The sequence below is a fragment of the Ricinus communis genome, chromosome 5 (assembly GCF_019578655.1).
Source record: "Ricinus communis isolate WT05 ecotype wild-type chromosome 5, ASM1957865v1, whole genome shotgun sequence".
Classification (NCBI taxonomy): Eukaryota; Viridiplantae; Streptophyta; class Magnoliopsida; order Malpighiales; family Euphorbiaceae; genus Ricinus; species Ricinus communis.
Genome location: NC_063260.1, coordinates 26,365,310 through 26,386,688, shown reverse-complemented (window position 1 = coordinate 26,386,688; position 21,379 = coordinate 26,365,310). Strand labels below are relative to the sequence as shown.

The 21,379-nt window shown below is 33.2% G+C and overlaps 1 protein-coding gene across 1 annotated transcript; it reads right to left on the bottom strand.

The window, feature by feature from the left end:
* Positions 1-8,911: 8,911 nt before the first annotated feature.
* On the bottom strand, positions 8,912-11,925 carry LOC8287764 (putative uncharacterized protein DDB_G0289963). Its single transcript, XM_002509907.4, has 6 exons — positions 11,768-11,925; positions 11,610-11,694; positions 11,395-11,512; positions 10,836-11,298; positions 10,354-10,475; positions 8,912-9,568 (listed from the first exon to the last, which is right to left on the bottom strand). Exons 3-6 carry the CDS (start codon positions 11,470-11,472, stop codon positions 9,113-9,115), a joined length of 1,119 nt encoding a protein of 372 aa, XP_002509953.1. The 5' UTR covers positions 11,473-11,512; positions 11,610-11,694; positions 11,768-11,925; the 3' UTR covers positions 8,912-9,112.
* Positions 11,926-21,379: the final 9,454 nt, after the last annotated feature.

The following is a 21,379-nucleotide window of genomic DNA, read 5'->3' as shown; positions in this document are numbered from 1 at the left end:
TTTGGCAATAAAAAAAGAAAAAGACTGATCCATTTCTTAAAATTCTTCTTTTGCAAATTTTCTCTTTCAATGCTTTGCGTTTACATTGCCATTTTGTTTTACTTTTTTTCCATTGTATCCCTTTTCTCTAGCTATCTGATTAGCAGATCAATAAGCTTTGACAATTAGAACAGCTAACTGTACACCGTAACAAAATAATATTAAAATATCGGACCAAAGCAACCAATTAGGTTAAAAAATTAATGCAAATACTGTCATTTCTCAAGAGATCAATGGCGACCCAATGAATTCTAAAGCATGATCTTTACTGGTACATTTATGAACTTATTTTAGTTGGTTCTCTTCTTCTTCTTTTTTTGAACTAGTAGGAGAATCGGAGTCTGAAATGATAATTAAACTGAGGGATCTGGACTGCATATACATCAGAACATGTGAAGAAAGTGGATTTTTATATAGCACAATAATGGACCACTGAGACCATTATACTTGCAGGAAGATTTCTCCAACTGCATATGCTTTTTTCATGTTTTTTATGCTTCCCTCAAATGCATTAACTTCTCAACAGGAAAAATGATTTTCGTACAGTTTACATGTTATGCTTTCTCTCCCCATCTAACCACCTGTGGATGTCATGACTTCTTAGTACTCTCCATACTGAATCACATGTTCCGGACCTAATTATTTTGAATTGCATAGAAATTGTTGGTTGTGATAATTAAATTACAACATATTAACACGAACTAACTCGTTGCATAAACAAATAATTATGACCAAAATTTATGTTGGAAACGTGAAGCTGCAATGTCGCCTGCATCTCGCTATGAACAATGTTCCAGGAAGGAAGACTGACCTGAATTCCGACAAGTCGACACACAACACAGGCCATCATTTAATTTTTCCTGATCTGGAAATACTATTATTTTATGTCACCGACAGTACCCGGTTAAAATCAATTTGTTTTGGCAGGAATGCCAATACTGTGGCATTTTTGTAAAATTACGTCGACTGATGGACTGTTTTGTCCTATTAATTCTTGTTCAGTATCTATACATTTTGTTTTAATAACTGGTAAAAAGAGAGCGAGAGAGAGAGAAAATGACAAAGGAAGATGTGGTCAAAAAAGGGGGTCCCATGTCAGAGCGCTTTATTCCAACCGCAATCAACGGTCTTCTCCGCCGAAAAAATATAAAATCTTTATTCTTATTTATTTTTCCTTTTTCATTTATATTTTAAAATGGAATAATTTTCAAATGCTGCGTTAAGAAAATATTTGAAAAACAGTTACTGTCGACACCTACTATAAGTCAGAGCCAAGGCTCCGCAATGACCGGTAGTCGCCGGTTCTGTCACGGCTAAAGCAGCAATTCCCAGTTCTCACTTCCTGCAATCACCGGCTGTCGGTTAGCCCCACCACATAGTATCTCCACCGGTAAAATCTGACCATCTGGTAAATTCATTATTACCCATCTCAGATTTTGCCACGTACAGAACTCAATATTAATAGATCCCACAAGGTGTGGGATAGAGCTAGATATGAACGCATAGGATCTTGCAAAATCAAATATGGTCCCTTTCTATTGTTTTTTTTCTTTTTTCTCAAAGAATTAGTATTTTAATCAGTTGTACACTATACTAGCCGATCTGTCATTTTCAAAAGTATATTAAAACACCCTTTTAAATTTCTTAAAAGAAAAAGATATTTGTTAAACGTGTAGTAGATAAAATGGGCTGAAATTGAACAAATCTTCCAATGAGAAAAGAAAGGCTCTTTCTTTCCATGGTTTTGCTTTTATGAGTGGAATTCTTTGTTGTTTGTTGAAATGTTGGCAAACACTGCCCTAAAAATAATGCTCACTGTTTCCTTCTCTTGGGCCATGTTCTCTTTTTGAAAATTTTGGGGATATGCTGTGCCCACTAATGTCAAAATTCATAGGTATTCATATTGTATTTCTAGTCAAAAAAGTCAAAAGATTCAAATCTAACTAGTGCTATATTTTTATATATAATTAGCTGCTTCATACCAGAACTGAGTTATGGTTATTGTGCTAACAAGTTAGATTATTTTTCACTCAATTTATGTTGCTTAAGTGGGCAAATATATGTCTATTAGTATATAAATGCTGGATGCCTAACACTACTAAATGAGTTGGCATTTTCAGTATGGAGAATTAAGTACCCAAGTTGGATTTTGTCTGCATATAGTTTTTATACTTGATTTGATCCCATTTGTTTAAGAAATTTAGATCTAGCCCATCAATGAAGCACTAGTTTTCATCTTGCGAATGAAGTTATATATAGTACGCAGCATTGTAGGATTTGCCTGTCAAATCGGCAAGTTGTCTGTGTGCAACCTGACCAAATAATACTGTATATGGAATCAAACAATCTTAGTAGAACTGAAATGCTGGTAAAATTCATGCAACTCCTATCGAAATAAACCCATATTATATCATAGCAAGATCGAAATGATATTCTGATATGACTGCCCTGGCTAGACAGACAGGATGGGGCACACTGACAAGAAAAGGCAGCGGTACAACTTGCTAGAAGAAGTCTGATGGAGAAGGAAGGGATATTATGTGTTTATTAGCAAGGGCTGAGGATTGGCAACATGTGCTTTAGAGATAATATATGTTTCATATCTTTAAGCTAGGGTCTCTTTCTTGTATCTTCACAAGGGGCCAACGTCTTGTCTCTTAAAAGATCTGAAAAATTAAGAAGATGCTATTCTTTGACAAGAAGCCCATAGAGACCTTCAGATGGGAAAGGAATTAATACAGGAAAGACTGTTTTAATCCCAAAGAATTTTAATCCAGGGGAATCAATTTGTTAAAGCTTGCTTCTAACAAACACAATGAAAGAATACCAATCTCTCCTATCAAGAAAGGTGTCCTATTAAGAAGAATAGTCCGATGATCAAATGTGTCTGTCTGTCTAGCTAGAATTCAGAAGTGGGGCAAAGGTTTTTTTTTTTTCTTCTTTTCCCCTCTGTAATCTTGGAAACTGGGCAAGTTTAAAAACTTAAGTTTATGGAAGTAGATGGAGATTCACCGGTGTTCCCACTTCATCGACATCACGGGCCATCCTTTTTAACACAGTTAGTGAGGTTGTTGGCACCGGAATTCCTCTGTTTTGGAACTTCTCTGTGTCAACAATCATAAATTCCCTCGGTAGAGGACCTTCCACTCATTATGTCAAAAGGCAATGCTAGTAAAAATTTTGTGCATGTACCCCTGATACTAACAAGAAGAGTCGGGTCTATGCACACTTTTTGTAGTCAATGAAGATGATGATTTCACATGGAATCTCTTTCATCAGCAATTTTGATACAAATTAATTATTTTGTAGTACTATTTTATATTTAATACTTGACAAATATAATAATTCTATTAACTAAATAAATTGTTAAAAAATCAACTCAGTTCAAAATAAATAATTAACTCGTTTTAGTATTTAATAAGTAATAAATTTTAAGAAATTATTCATCATTTTGATATTTTACAATAATAGAGTTGTTTTATATATTTGTAGTAAGTTATATTCCACTAAATTATATATTTCTTACTCATTCAAGATAATTGCCGAAAAAGTCACATGATGAACAAATAAAATAAGATCCATCATCAATTATAAAAAGAAAAATTTGGAAGGAGTTTTTTCTTATTAATTGTTTATTCAGTTGTAAGAATATCAAGAAAAATTAAATATTAAAATAATAAAATAGCTAAAATTAGAAATATAAATATGCAACTGACTGATAAAAATAAAACAAATTGAAAAATGCATGCGAAAGCAAATTGGAAGACTCATGATTGATGTATACAAACCATAATATATATATTTATAATATATTTCCCACTTCTGAGACAGGAGGGCACAATAAAAAAGGTCCGGTGCCATAATTGTGACTTGCAAACTAACCTAACCTAACCAAAAGTAATACTAATACTAATACTAATACAAATAGGTCCCAACAATCCGCATGCAATGGGACCGAACGCACTTTACCTTTAACTGCAGCAACATAGCAAACAAAGAGATTATTCAATATAATTGGTAGTTCCAATAAATGATTGTTAAAAAAATAAATAATAAATAGTAGTTTATCACGATATTTTATTTTAAGTTAATATTTTCAACATTTTTATTCCTTTTAAAAGATTAATTAACTTTATCTAAAGACTAGTTCTGAATTAATATTTATTTTGAATAATGTGAAATTTATTTTTAAAAATAAAAAAAAAGGTCCCAAGTGCAGTGGGATGCTTTGTGAAGAAAATTGAAAAAAAGAAAAGTGTAACATGCGTACTATATGAAGTAGAAGAACTTTTAGGTCCACATTCACACGTGCAAAAATAACCCTAGCGGAGGACGCATGGCCCTATTGTTGATCTCATATCATATTTTCATGTCTTCTATTGAGATAGAATGTGAAAGCTTTTATGGTGATTGTTAAGGGACCCCTTATCTCTTGCCACGCTCCCAACAAAGCTTTTGAAATGACATTATGTGGGATTTTTTTATATAATTATATATACCTTCTATTCTTTTACATTTAACGTTCAATTATGCTTCGGGCAATTTTATTGTTCGCTTCCTACTTTCCTTTCTTTTAGTAATGTTAGAGATAGAAAAGCTAATGAGTTCCAGAAATTTATAATTTTTTATTTTACTTTAGTAACCAATATTCAAACAAATGGTAAAGATAAACCAATTAATAAATTATAGAGATGTTTTTAGTTTTCTAAATAAAGTGCTAATAATAAATTTTATTATTTTTATCCATATATCATACGTGGCTACACGACATGCATTAAATTTAAATTTTTTTATCTCATTAATTAGATGTAAAATATTAATAATAACTTTTGTCAAAGTACTCACCTCAATAGAATTAAGGGAATGTTTCATCCTAAAAAAAGGGAATGTGTGTAGAGAATCTTGTTTCCAGCCCATAAGCGAAAATCAAGGTACATTCACATACATAGAGGGCCACCTGGAGGGAGTCAATCACGGATAAGCAGTGGGTTTAGATAGATCAGATTAGATATGACTTTTGATTAGCTTGGATCCATTATTTGAAGCACTACGTATAATATATACATGTCTGCTTATTGTTTATGGTTTTCCAATAGTCATTTCTTAACGACTTTCAATTATTTGAATTATATGTTTGCTTCATTCCTCTTTTCTGTGTATGATGTTCATGTTTCGATCATTTTTTAGGCCAGATATAGAATTAATGGCAGTGGGGGACTTTTGTTTTTCTGTTTCTTTTCCTTCTAATAATTGTTATTTTAATTCGAGATTCTGAATCGGCGATTCAATTAATTTATGTTCATGAATAATCATGACAATTTTGGTTACAGTGTTTTGGTAAATCAATGTTTTACGTGCTAGTCACAATCATAATCCATCATCAAAAGTAGCCGGTATTATTATTTATTAAGGTAATTGACTTGACCTACTCCTGATCTTTCCAACCCTGTATTCACCCCAACGAACTTGTATATTAAACAATACAAAATCTTTGTCTGTTGCCCCCACAGCACAAAATCCAATCATAATCTTCTCTTCTGTAGGAAATTATCATATGAATATGAAAAGGATATGGATTTTTTCAGAATCATACTCAATATCATTCCACCATTCGGAGTCATTTTCATGGTTTTTACAAAAGCTGATTATAATGTCCATACTATATGTAACTGTCCAATCCCATATGATTAACACTTTCCACTAAATTGACAGGGATTAGTTGATTAACAATATCCTGAAATATTCCAAACTGACTGATTAGATTTTTTACTTGTTTAATAATGTTCACTTTAAACAGTTTCAGAAAAATTAAATTTAAATACATAACTTTCATTTTTGGATTGTTAGAAGAATTCACGACAAATGCTAAAAGTTTTGAAAAGGTAAGATTGTTAGGATTTTAAACTAAACGTTCCATCACTAAATCATTTTATATAATATAAAATTGCTTATATATGAATAAATATGGAGTACCATTTTTATAAAGCTAGAATACATTATATATTTGACATCACGAGGTTCATTATTTTAATTATCCACTCATTTTCAGAAGCATGCAGTCTTTTTCTTATTAGGTTCTTCCCGAGTTATCATTATAAAATATTATATTAGCAAAAAGATGCTGAGATATGAGAGAATTGAACCTGCAAAAGAGACAATCTTGTCTCTTCGAGTGGTCCATGTGCTAATTGAGAACAGTTTTAGTTTATACACCTACACCTCGATTTAGTTAATAAGTTAATTAGTTATCTGGTCTTGGTGGATTAAGGCCTAAACAAATTGGTAATGTTGCCGATAGTTTGTTGTATATATTATGATTTTGGCGGTAAAACTTTTAGGTAACCATTTTAGATAGGCATATCAAAGAATTTAAGAGGGCGGTCTCAGGCTTTTTTTTTTTTGCTTTTCCAAAGGGTAGAGTGAGAAGTAAAATCAAGCACTACTAGAAGTAATTAGCCCTGGTGATAGACTTTATTATTACTCTAAAACAAACATGGTAGTGCAAGTAATGCTTTTTTGGGGAAGAAGAAGCCAAAGTGAAGAAAATAAGGAACGTATCCAGAGGAATGCATAGAGCCCCACCCACACAATAATGTCCCGAGTCGCAGGATTGGAGAGTAAAAGATTAATATTTCTTTTCTGAACGGAGAAAAGATTAAAATTTGAAGAGAAGATTTGCAGAGTGATACAATAGCTTTATATGATCCATTGAGACATGACATGGGAAAGAATAAAAATGAGAAAAGGGTAAAATTGTAGGATGGAAATTTAAAAGCCGACACAAGAATCCGAGCTTCCTATTGTCCCCACCACCGGCATTGGATTTTTGGGCCCACATCAGAGTCTGTATTTTTCTGATCATCTGCACTTTCCATCTATTACGTGCACTTTTGACCTTCTCTGACTGTCTTTCCATCAACCATCCAGTTAAAATATGTATATATAATTCGTTTTATTTATTTATTTTAAGAATCGTTATGGTTGTCATTTATGAAAATTAATATTTTATTATTTAATATAACTAGAAGGAAACTAATGGTACTATTCGACCATGCCATGCGAGACAAAAACAATATAAAATTACCCAAGAAGCACATCTATCTGCCTAGTTTGTAATCAGGAATTACAATAAATAGGTAAAATTCTTTCATAAGAAAATAAATGCATTTGATTTGTAGTGAACAAACAACAAACATGCACTGGTACACTTTATTTTTTATTTCCCTTCGTTGAAAGAAAGAAAGAAAGAAAATGGTCCAATAACATTCACCAGACAAAAGTGTTGTAGAAACACTTAGTCCAAAGGAAGAAAACTTTATAAAATTAGTTTACAAAGTGAATGCCATAAATAAATAAATAAAAAGTGTAATTTAAATCAAAGGTAAACTTCCTCACTAGTAGACAAAATTAAACTAGAGAGAAAATAACAAGAATGTCATGCTAGAGCAGATCTCAGCCGTCAATTACTCCTCCGTAACTCACGTTGATCAAAGTGGGCCCCAGAACAACCCCGAGACTGCTACGCTCACTCATCGCAATCAATGGTGATTATCTGGCCCTACATATCCGGAGATACCGGGACACGCGTAACACATCCACATGAGGAAAGTAAAAAAAAAAAGAAAAAAGGCAAAAAAAAAACCTTACTCATGTGACTGCACGTGCCAAACCTGACAATCTTCATGAGTCGGGACCCACCATGTGAAACGCCTTATCGCATGCATGTAAGTACGTAGCAAAAGGGCATGCGACTGCACGTGCAGAGTCGACATGGTCCAGTAAGAACAGGACACGTAGCTCCATAGGCGCACATGCAGTAGACCAACGGCGAGCTAATAAAAGGGGAGGAAGGATGAAAGAAGGTGATAAAATGAATAATGCAATTTTGTCTTGTGTATAATCTTAATTACAAAATTAAACTTCAATTATTTCTCAATTAAGAAGATAATAAATCCACGATCTAGCTTAAACATCTATTGCGGTGCTACAATATTTAATCCTTTTAAGCGGTGATGTCTATAACGCAATTCTTTTTCTTTTTTTGCTTACCGAAGTGTGATTCTCAATTGTATTCCTCAACGTTTTTTAATTGAAATTATTGATGACTATAATAATACATATATCAAACCTGTACATTCTATTTTCATTGTGTTCTTTTGTTATATACTTGAAAGAGTTTTTGCTGTATATTATAATGTCTTAGGCTGTAAAGTAAAAAGTCAAACATCTTCAGTCATTACTCACTAGATAACTAATAAAAATAAATATGATAAGAGTTAATTAAAGTTTAGCAATACGATTATAATGGCTGAATAATTATGTTGTAAGCTCAGGGTATTAGGGGTTAAAGTGTTGCTCTCCCTTTATCTCTATGGGAGAAATGAGTGGACGTATCATATGAATACAAAATGAATATTGTTTTTTGGAGGAGTATTCCCACATTTCTGGCCTGCTGAGCTTCGAAGATTATTATTACAAGGATCTGCTCCAAACCAAGTAATCCATAGTGATGATCACTTCCAGGTATACAATCCTAAAGCCCAATTTGAGGATTTCAGGGAGGAGAAATGTGAATTAGGATATTTTTTCTTCCCGTCCTGATTGTCATGGACCCATACATGAATGAGTTGCATAATGCAAACCCAGTGAAGGCCCAGTCCAAACAATGATGGGAAAGGTATACTTCAAGAAATGCCACTGTATTTTGCCTGTTCTGGTTTGCTAGTTTAACTATCCCACTGTGGCTTAAAACAACAGAAGAAAGGGCAAGGTCTTCTATTGTTCAAATCCAAGTTTGATCTGTGCCTACCGCAAGGACTAAGTAAGCTAGTACCTTATGTAATTTAACGTAAAAAAAAAAAAAAAAAAAAGGGACAACTGAAAATCCATATGTACTATAAAGCCCATATTTTATAGGCATGAAGGAGTAGAAGCAAGTAGAAATGTCAGGCTTCAGTCAAGTTTGAGGAAAAGACGATGAAAAGACTATCTACTAAAAGAATTTAAAGAAAAAAGTTGACAAAAATGGTAACTTTTGTTGGTACTATTCTCTTTCCCCTTGTTCTATTGGAGGCTAATCTTTCCACCCTTCCTTGCTCAATCGTCGCGAGGCAAGACCTTTCGATGATAGGCTTGGAGTAACGGGCAACGATGGTGTCTTTGGTGCCTCCTCATCATCCCAATCATCACCCCATTTGTCATCCCATCCGTCATTCTGTTCTGACTCTGCTTTTTCCCCAGTTGAAACTGGAAGTTCCATATCTAGCCTTTGATATTTAGAGCCACTGCTGGAGAGTTGCTTCCTCCGGAAGCTGATGCATGTCCAACCTGCTGCCAGTATTAGCAGTGCGGCAAAGGCTAAGACAGCAATGACAGGGGTTCGTGACATGTAGTTTATGTAACCAGACTTCTGGGAGATATCCAAAAAATTTTCAGTGACCAAATGCTTTATATCCAAATTGCAACGACCATTCCCTGTCCTTAAAACAATTAAGTTGTCATTTCCTCCATGTCTGATAGATACTGGAACCTGAATGGTATACAAAATTACATTGCACAAGTTATTTTACACTGAGGTAAGAAAGCTGGAATTGCTAAGCATATTCACATCACATCCCTATTGGACTAAGAATTCAAAACATGCAATGCATGATTCTTAAAGTTCATATTACATGAAACCCTCGGACATAATCATATCACAGCCCTATTGGACTAAAGTACATGACAAGAATCAGAAATATATAATTCTTATTCCCTAAAGCTCATAGTGTTGGAAAGATATGCTATTGGATTTGTAGTCAGCATTACTGCTCGTATGTACTCTGGCAGGTGTAAAGCCTTCATTCGCTAGTAGAAGGCACCCTGCTTGTAGGTCCTAAGCTGAAGAAATTATGTTAAAAACTAAAAGGTAAGGCACTGAGTATGAAAGCTTTGCTCTCAACCAGTCATAACTTTATATAGATATTGCCTGAAGACTCAAGTTAGAATGAATGCACGATTCTCTCTCTGGATTAATGGCCCAAAACGGGGTTCCACAAACCTAAAGTATAATGACTTATAAATCCACGTCGGAATCACTTTTACAAACCAAAGACATAAGGAGGCACTCTACGTCCTCTGCCTGTTTCATCTATATCTTATTCTAATGAGGTCGCAAGTTGCGCCATATATTCCAGTTGTGACAGTCAGCTGTAAAGTTTTGCATGAAGCCACATCTCACATTTGAAATTGTCACGGGGATCCAGGATGGATTTACAACCAAATAATAGAAAAACTTGTACAATATTTAGCAAGCATGGAATTATGTAGCAATACCTTTTTGTCTTCTTTTGACTGGAGTTGAATTTCTGTTTTCTCTATGTGAACATAATCCGGAGCAGAAATAGTAACTGTGAGAGGGTTTTTTCCCTTGTTCTGAACTAAAAGCGAATATTGATCTGGAAATAAAAAGAGAAGCAAATCCATATATTTCAGAGAAAAATCGAAAAACTAGATAGCACAAAAGGTTGGGAATGTTAATTTAGTGATCTTCATGCTTACTTCCATATTACAACATTGCACCTGTGGCCTGCCTATTCATTATTTTGCTGTTCTCCAAGAGCTGACAATACATTTATCAAATAGTCCAGAAACTAATATACTATTATTGACTAATTTATACTTATTGCATCACAAAGAAATCCTCAATTCTTTGCATATAAATACACAACAGACTAAATCCGGCAAAACGGCAATATGACTAACATTATTAGCACCACTAACTAAATATGTAAAAATTAAGAGAACTTAACACATACCGTTTCCTGGAACTCTTAAACAAGCAACCAACTGGTTCTCCTCATCAGTGCACTTGTTAGATGGATCACACTCTTCAACATGAGAATCCTTTGAGGCAAGCCCTGAATCCCCTTGATTAATGTTATTCTCTTTAGGAATGGTCTTCTTTTTACTATCATCATCCTCCACTTTCCTCTCTGAATTATCTGTTTTTTTGGACTCAGACTGGCTATTCAAGTCATTGCCATTTATATTATTGGTTTTCATGTCATCTTTTTTGGATCCAGATTGGCTGCTCAAATTATTTTTGTTATTTTTCATATCACCGCCAATTTTCTCCTTCAAATCATCTACTTGATTTTCTTTCCTTTTCTTTTCTTTATTAACTCCATTAGAATCTGAAAATGAGCTCAATTCGCCTCCTTGGTCATTTGAGTCCTTTGTGCTATTCGATTGTGAATCAGTCTTTGCACTCACATTTACCTAGTTCAACAATAAATAACCAAGTAAACTAAACTACGGCATGCTGCATTTACCATTATAAAACACTTAATAAAAGTAAGTTGTTTCATTAGCTACCTTAAAATCAAGAATAGAACAGTCAACAACAAGTAGCAATACAATAAGACCCAGATAAAGAGCGCGATTTGTTCCCATAATTTGAGGTAAACCCAGTTCCTTATTGTACTAAAGAAGTCTGCTTTCAAAATATTAGAACAAAAATGATTCCAAATTGTAAAATTTAAAGAAACAGAGCAGCTAAAAGAGTAAATTCAACCAAAAAAAAAACTGACCGAGAACACGACACCGTATCAGTGTCTCTAATTTGGTAAGATCTTGATTGGATTCTTGGATGCAATAAGTCTGCTTCTCATCGAGCTAAATCAAAGAAAAGAGAAAGGTTAGCGTGCAACGAAGGATTTGAATTTTATTAGGGTTTAATTAATCATACTTGAGAGACGGTGGTGGACTAAGGTTGACCAGTTTCTTGATGAATAGACCTTCTTCTTCTGGTTTGGCACTCTTTTCTCAATATGCACCATTTTCACCACTATCTTCTTTTAAGAAAAGAAAATTAATTTTATACAAAATGAGAAGTCCTTAAAAAAGAGGTTTTTAAAAAAAAAAAAAAATTATATTGTCTAAAAACATTATTATTAATTATTATTATTATATTGTAAATCAAGTTTATTTAAAAGGCTTTAAAACGCACCTTAGTTTTATTTATTTTAATCAATTTGCTCTTACATCGGATCCTATTACTTTCAATTTATATATGTTTTTCTGTCTTCTCCTTAATATTTCCAAATTGAAATAGTAAAGCAATCTTATAATCTACAAAAAGACATAGAAACAAAATATTTTAAAATCAAGTAGCAGAAGTTCAGTTTTTCATAGATTATATACTAATATCATATAACAAATCACGAGGTTTCAATAATTTTAAATCACAAAGATGGAAAAGAAAAGCAAAAATCTATAAAAAGCAAGAAGTGAAACTGAAGCAATATGCTTCTTCAGAACCTAAAGTGGAGAATATGCTTAACCTCCCTAACTGCTAAAAGAATAAAGCATTAATTCTCTGTCCAATTTATTATTTTGGAAAATAATGATATATGGATTGACAATAAAAATAATAATGATGTGATATTTATTTTATTTGAAAGTTTCTTTCTAAACAAAAGTTAAACATTACATCAAGAACTTTAAAAAGATCTCAACCCAAACTGAAAGAGGCTGTTAGAGCTTTGTTTAAGCTAAAAGACCCTCCTCTCTCCCGCTATTGCTGCTGCCTTCTTGATCAGATAATTCTAGGGAGACCCATTAATTGCAGGCCAAGAACCAAAGATTACATTAGTGGATTGCCTGATCATGTCCTGAAGTTCATACTCTGGCCATTGGAGCTAAAAGAGGCGGCAAAAACCAGCATCCTCTCAACTAGATGGAGATATCTATGGAAATTCTATCGTATTTTTGACATTGATGTTTTAGATCTTAACTCAACGGCGAGATATAAGTCATTGTTCTCAACGCAGGCATATCAATTCAGTGGGCCATATCTTGACACAACATCAAACTTCAACTATACATGTACTCTGTATTCGTTTCCCCTTTAACAGGCACACCGATCATCTTAACCATTAAAAAGAACAAGAAAAGAATGAGTTCAAACCCTTGTCTTGGACTGAAAACAACTGCTGATATAAATCCTCCGCCATTCTATTCACTTGGCTTTTCCAAATTCATCTCTCTTGTCTCACTCCGCTTGCCAGCTACAGACATATCTTCCCAGTTCATCGAGAATTTCTCATCTAATTCTCCACTCCTTGAAGTTTTATGTGTCAAGGGAGCATTTTTTGGTCTTCAAACCTGAAAGTTTGTGGGGATACATCTCTGAAGCTAAAACACCTTAACTTAAGTTGTAACGGAATGCAGATTCTTGAAATATATCAGCACCAAATCTTGCAAATCAAGTTTAAAGAGAATGAGAGGACAGCCATCCGTTTTGAGAATGTTCCTTGCCTTGGCCAGATATCTTTCACGGGATATTACTATGAATGGCTTGTAAGAAAATCTATAATCTGGTACTACTTTACATATTTATATATAGAGAGTGTTTGCTTTTGTTCTTTGCTAGTATATATTTTTTATTTGATTACTTGCTGGTAAACCTGCTGTGTGATATGGTTTAATTTTCGTTGGTTGATCTTTATTAATTAAGTATGGCCTATAAATTAGCTCGTTGGCTTCACTTGTGCATAGTTCTATTCTATGCCTTGATCCCCAAATTACAGCTCGTCATCGTTTATCATTCCCGCTGTTGTAGCACGACCAATAGGTGCCAACACCATGGCCACCAATTTCCTTCCTGACACTCATCTTGTACAAGTTCTGCACCATTGATCAATTAGGATTCCCTGATGCATAATAATTACCACCTAGCAGCAGATTTTGGAGTCAATATGGCTGGCAAAAATATGACAATACTTGGAAAAGAAATCAAAACATATCACTTCAACAACACATAAATAAACATAATACATATGCACTCTAGTTGATATGTGAAGTTGTGATATAATCATATTTAATTTGAGGTTAAATATGCGTAACTTATATATAAATAAAACTTAAGTGTTATATTTGTACTTTTGAATCAAGTTGTTGATGAATTTGTCTCGTATTACTTCACTATGCTATGACAATTTAAAATTTGTATTTATTTAATTACTTCCACGATTTGTTTCCCCTTTAACAACCACCTTGACCGTTATGAACTTCAACCATCTGAGCTCCATTGTTTTTCCCATATAGCTATTGATAAAAAAAGTAAAAACTCTTGTGCTTCACTTATCAACTGCTGATATATATATTATTCTTCGCCATTGTGTCCACCACCTGCCTCTGCTTCCACATTCCTCCATCTGCTGTCTCTCTGCTTGATACGTATACAAGCGGTCTAAAAGACCTGAAAGTTTGTGGCGGTCCATCTTTGAAGCTAAAACACCTCAAATTTCGTGAATTATCACCACCAAATCTTGTATCTTTCAAGTTTACCGAGTATAGTGCCGTCGAGGACGTTACTTTTTCCAGGCCAAGTATCCTTTAAGGGATTTGACTTTAACTCACTTGTAATGGAAAATCCAAATCCTCTTCTACGTTTGATCCCCACTCAATTGGAGGCGCTTGCAATTTCCGTCTCTCGTCACCAGGATATACCTGATCAGGATGTAATCCATTTCTCTATAATTAAAAATATTGAGCAAATGCAGCTCCGATTAGATGGAATTAGTGATGTAAGCTTTAGCATTTTTCTTTCGCTCGATGGAGATTGTCAGTGAAAGTGGACTATTCGGTTGGTGATTATAAAAAATAATGCCGAAACTGGAATATCTTACCAGGCATTCAAAACATCAATGTCTTAAGGTGGCGGAAATACTGAGGTTATGGGATCTTATCCCGAAGTATGAATTGTGGAGTTGGTCATGTGCTAATTAGCTCAAAATGCTGATCCGCTTAAGAAGATAATAATTCGCCACTGCTACTTAAAGGATGTTATAGATTGTGTTGGGGAGCTGCGATGGAGGCTACCTTCAACAATGGAACTAAAGATAATGCACATGGACATATGGTTTTTGCTCTTTCTTGTTACCGAACTAATAGACTAATTACCAGGTGTGACATACACTTGCTGTTTACATTGTAGTTTCAAAGTTACATTGTAGATACGTTAGATCATGATACATGCACAAACACAAACATCAACTTACCTTCTTAACATCAGTTTTACATGGCTCTATGCAGACTCCTTATCGTGTCGATATGAATAGATTATTGTTGACTATTTGGTGAAGGAAAAAAAAAAAGGAGAAAGAAATAAAAACTTCAACTCAGTGTCCCATGTCTTGAGACAACATCAAGGTCCAATACAGATTGGCTCAACATTCTTTCACAATTCAGCAACTCAACGTTACATCTGTCCACTTAATAGGTGCATATATCTCTTCCCACTTAATAGAATATTTCAAGAATGCACGTTATCATGGTTTAAGAAACCTGAAAGTCTGTGGTCAATCTTTCAAGCTAAAGAAATTTGATGTACAACAAAAATATAACTCTCTTGAACATGTAATCATATCATCTTTAAGAATGCTCATTGTCCAGGCCCAAGTGTTAAATGTTATTATTGCAATTCACTTATAACTCAAGATATATATGCTATTGAAACTTGTCGTTTGTGATCAATAACTATTAACACCTAGAAGCAGAGAGGGACTTACCAATTTGTTGATATGGCTAAACAGGTGCAAATTGTCCATCAAGTAATGGCAATTCAGTATTTACGAGTGGATTGCTGCTTCTGATCTGTTTCACCTAAAAACTTTCAGGTATTTGGTCACAGTTCAGTCAGTGATGGCACAAATCCGCCTTATTGATTAGCCCAACAAAAGGCTAGAATGGGCTCGTTAGCCCTTAATTTCACAACATACACTCATGGCCAGCAACCCCAAGTTGGATTTATACACAACTAGCTAACAATTCTAAAATGCCTGAATTGGGCCAAAGGGTCTAACCAAACCAAGGCTCCAAAGTATAGGTCAAATTCTAGGTTTGTAGGTCTGGATAGGCCAGCCTGGTTCATACATAAATTTCTACTACAATAACCTAACTCTACCAAGTCAAAGCTCAAAAGTAAAACAGATTCAAACAGACCATGATCTTACTTTTACAATGCCTATGAATTGTCAGTTGTCACTAAAGACATGGCACATGAAGGTTGAGTGTACAGAAATGAACATAATAATATCATTATTGTACTTGCATACGTGCCCAATTGAATTCTTTCTGCTCCTAAACTAATTATATGAGCTAATTAATTAGAACCCTAAACCTCCCTCTCAATCACTGGCCTCCACCTCCACATAAACTTCCACGTGGCGTCGGTGGCTTTGCACCTAAGTCAATTTACCCTAACCTGAGGGTTCCATACGAGTATTACAGGTAGCCACTGAAAGTCTTACTCTTAATTAATGAAGAGATTTATTTTTATAATAAAGAAGCCGAATGATTTACGAGTAGGTTTCAAAAGTCTAGTTTTTCAAAAATTGATAATTTTATTTGTGCCCAAAATCATATTAATGAGATCAGCAACTTTGACTAAGTTGCACAGAAATTATAGTTACTTTTGGTGCATGATTAACGTAGAAATTTTTAAAATGTTCGCGGGATGATCAAGACAGCTCAATGAAATGAAGGAGGTGGGGACTGATGAGACAAAAGGGTCAGAGCCATTCTCCTGTTTTCCGTCCACCGCTATGTTTGACTCTTTTAGTTCATTGATAAGCCTTTATATACAGCATTATCCAATTATTTATTCTTATTAGGTGTCTAGGATCGAATATGTTCATTTTTCTAACTTCTGCTCTTCTCTGTTTGTCAGTTTGCCACTTCAAAGTTTATATGGAAAATATTTGACCTATTCTTTGTCAGCAAATGACTAAAACTTCTGTAACATTGTGCGTTCATACTTTGTAGCTAATAATTTTTAAATTGCAGCTTTTAACAATGAATCTTCAGAGTTTTGCCTAATGGAAGTTAACAAATTACTAGAAATGAGTCTTATATGAGGAGGACTCTATCTGAAATTTTCATTTTAAAATCCGTAGTAAGTGTTGAAATCGAACAACTGTAAAAGTTATAGTGACAGTTGATTGATTATTATTATTTTTTTATTTTTCAATATAAAGAAGAGCTTTTAAGGCTAATAACGAGAAGAGAAACAAAGAAAACAGCAAGATGGAGGTCAGATCCTAAACTCAAAAATCTCAAACGTATGTAGGGCGAGTGACACTGTAAGTTGATATCAGTAGGCTGTATGTAATTCATAAATATTACACGGAGTGACAAACCAACCAATTTGAAACTTGATTACCCTCCCTGAACAAATGATTAATCTGCATATCCCACTCATGAAGAAGCAATAAATTTAAAAAGTCTAACAAATACGCTATCCTTTTCACATAAAGACCCAACAGAAGACGATGAGATGGTGGTAGGGCGAAGTGCCATGCCATCAGACAAAATAAAACTGAAGATATGTGAAGATAAGGGAGGGACCATTTAAGGTCGAAAAGGTAAGAACTTTCTTAATCTCTCTCTCTCTCTCTCTCTCTATATATATATATATATATATATAATGGTGAAAAAGTAACATGTCTTATCAAACGTATAAAATAAGATAAAGCCAAACCAAATCATCCTCAAGAAAAGCCAATGTTTGTCAAAGAGGCGGTGGATTCATATAGAGATTGTGTCTTGTTCATCTTGTTAGCAGTTGGAGTTTTTGGAGTAATGGACATAAAGTTGCTGGCAATTGATTTCTATGAACTAATGTGAATATTTTAAAATAGCTCACTATAGTAGCTAGGTTAAAACTCATGGGTGTCTACTGTCTACACGTCTATTATATATTTGCTAATACTTATTGAGAATATAAATTCTTTTTTAGCCCTTTTTTTTAAAAAAAAAGGTATCATAATGGATACATGTTTCTAATTTTCTATTCAAAAGAAATATTTGATCAAGTGAAATCACAATGGACACGTGGAAGTAACTAATTAAGATGTAGCATGATGTAGTAATTAACAACACATACTTAGATATTCGTTTCAACAGTAATTCCATGTTGTATTCTTCGTTTTCAATTATCTCGTGCGTAAGGAAATGATTTGAGTTTCATAACAATTTATACTATGTTTGGTTAAAATTTATAGAATTTATTAGTAAATTTAAAATCAATTTTATACTTTGAATAAAGTGAAAGTGAATTTATAATTTTATATAAAATTGATTATAACTAAATTAAATTCTATCAAAATAGATAAAAATTATAATTATATATTAGTTTGTCAAATATCTCCTTCGGTACATTTTACTTTCTATTTTATATATCTTTTTTAAATAAAATAAATTATTTAATAGATTTTAACTAAACATAATGCAGTAGAACTTTTTTATAATTATATACTTTAAATTAAATAAAATTTATTAATATAAAGAAATTATAATTTAATAGAAGTTTAACTATCAATTTCACTTTGAGATTTGAGATTCATTTGCAGTAAAACTTCATCAAAAGTCTTAAACCACACCAACGTTAACTTTTAACTTTTTCTCTAAGCGTGAAAACTTGTATATCTCAACATTTGCATAAGCCTGCTATTTTCTTGGAAAATTGTGGTTCGTTTATTATCAATTTCTTTCTATGGAGAACTCTTAAAAAGGTTATAAGAGATCACGAATCCCCCATCACATGTGACCACATTTAACATCTCACGCACAATTGGCCTCATATCAAGATTTAATGTGGGGACCATGATTTTGCTTAAACGGTGGCAATTTCACCTGCCTGCACTGCACTGCACTACACTCAATACATGGCCCATCCGGCCCATGTGAGCCACCATCGGGGCTTGTTTATCCAATCCAATCCCAATGATAACGATATCATTTCATCTCCATGATATCAGCAAGACATCACAAATCCACCTGACGTGGCAACGGTAATGGGACCACTTGCCAGAAAAAGCCACGTAGTCTAATCATTCTTTTTAGTGCAGTTACGTGAACCAGAAAATCAGTAGCGTTGAAGACCCAAGAAAAACGCAAAAAAATAATAAAATAATCACGAGAGTTTGAGAAATTCTAATTATCGGGAAATAGAGATTGACAAGTGGGACGGCGATGGCGACGTGTCTGGCTCAGGAGACAGAACCACCTGGCAGTCGGCGTTGCCTGGTTGTATTAGTGACCGAGTCACATATACGAACAAAACACAACTTTTTTGCACATTAAATTTCGGGAGTTAGACTCAGTCCCAAACTAATTTTTCACCCCTCAATTTAATCAAAGAACTTTCTTTTAAAAGAAAATTAATTTGATTAGAAAACTTATAATAGGTTAAATTCAGGTGTGTTTTTGTTTCTTTTTTATAGGTTACATTTAGTGGCTCCTTGTTTAGTAATTAAGTTCACCATCATGTTTTTTAATATAAAAATAAATTTATTATTATGTGTAATCTACATGTAGATTCTTGTATTCCTTTTATAGCCTACTCTTTTGGCTCTCATGTTTACGCGGAAACATCAAGAAGTGGAATGTGGAATTGATTGAAACAAATAGTTAGTGCCAGTGGTGACATGTTATCAAAGTCTCCATCACCATTTCGTAAATCGATTCCACATCTCTTTCATTAATTACTCTTGTTATAGTTTAAGACTAACTGTCATTTTAATAACTATCTGTTATTTTTATTTATTCAAATAAAATATTAATTTTCTTTTTTACATTTAAATAGATATAATAAATTCTATAATATTAAATATTTTTTTTTAATCTGAATGAATAATAGTTAATATAAAAGAAAGGGAGTAGTTTGAAATTGTGAGCTTCTATAAAAATCTAATTAGAGAAACAAATTAAAAATATAAAAAATGTGTATTGACTATAAAAATATTATCACTTATATTCATTTAAATGCATGGAAAAATAAGAAAAATTTTGATTTCTGAACCAAAATCAACTATGCCTATGGCTAATTTATTAGATATATTTGTTTTTAGTGGAGTGCCAATACTAATCAGAATCGTTAATTTGAAATTACGGTTTCATTATATAATTTTGCATTTTTTATGGTTGACCAGTCTGTATTATTCATGGTTTGAAAGTTTGAAGGATTTAATTCAACCTTCACTTTGATCAAAAAATACGAGTCAAAAGTGGAGAAAACTAAGAAGTTAAAAGAGGACAGAAAGAAAGATATTAAACATAAAAAAATATGAAGTGCAGGAGCAGCGTTGGGGTAAAAGAGTTAGGTTCGTTCACATGCAATTGCAGAAAGACCATTTTATCGGGTTGGGAGTGGGCCATTCACGAGCTTCGCCTTTGCCTTTCAAGCGAATCGACCCTAACTTATGACCCTTTCAAGTCCTTGCCTTTATGAATTTAATGCACCATACTGGAGTTGGGTCCACTCTTGCTTGAACAACCATCGGTATCTTTCTTCTCTTCTGAAACAAAACAAAACCTCTAACCCTAATCTTCATTTCTAAATCTATTCTCTCTGCCTTACCATTTAACTCATTCTGTAACCTCCCTTTGGACCCTGGGATATTTATGATTCAAAATTCTACTTGGCTTATACAAATATTTAATTAATTAAACCTTGTTCATCTCTTATGTTGTGTTAGACTTTTATTATGGTGCTACTTCTAATTCTTAAGAATTCCTAATTAATTAAGCTACAACGAATGGAGGCTATACATGAGATATTAATTATATGACTCGCTAAAAAATGAGTTGGAATTTCACTTTTGCTACAACTTATTTAATATTATATTTTGTTAAAATCTCTTAAAGAATTCAATTTATTTGAGAAGACAACATGAGTGAGAAAATTTAAAAAAAATTAAAAGATATATTCTAATATGGTGAGATATATTAACTCACTAGTTTATAATTTGTTTAGAAATTTTATCTATTTTATTAAAATTTAATATAGTTATAACTAATTCCATATAAATTTAATTATATATAATTTTAAATTAACTTTCACTTCATTTAAAACATATAAATTTTTAATCTGTAAATAAATTAAATAAGTGTTTATATGAATAATTAAAAAAATGATCAATGATTGAAACATCTTTTAGGCTCATTAAATTAACATTTTTTTTAATAATATAAAAATCTAAAGACGTCTTGAATTTAAATATATTTATCCGTTCCTAAAAACCAAATGAGTTTTCAATAAAATGAACGCTCAAAAGTTGTATGATGGTAAACAAATATTTATCTGTACTATTAAACTCAATAATCATGGGTCGGAATCTCAATCGTTGACTCTGTTATTGTTATATACCATTTAATAATGTTATCTTTCAGCGGGAGTGAAAGAACAAGAGTAGTTGAGGTTTTCTTTTTTATCAAAGAAAAAAGCAAAAAGTGTACATGTCCTTGTGCAAGAGGACGCGTGGCAGAGAACGTAAGGAGACATTAAATAAGGTCT

Bases quoted from the DNA above. Each gene is read 5' to 3' on its own strand.
- LOC8287764 (XM_002509907.4), bottom strand. From the start codon at position 11,472: ATGGGAACAAATCGCGCTCTTTATCTGGGTCTTATTGTATTGCTACTT. The intron at 11,299-11,394 runs GTAGCTAATGAA...TTGTTGAACTAG, and splicing joins GTTCTATTCTTGATTTTAAG to GTAAATGTGAGTGCAAAGAC. The intron at 10,476-10,835 runs GTATGTGTTAAG...TTTTATTTCCAG, and splicing joins TTTAAGAGTTCCAGGAAACG to ATCAATATTCGCTTTTAGTT.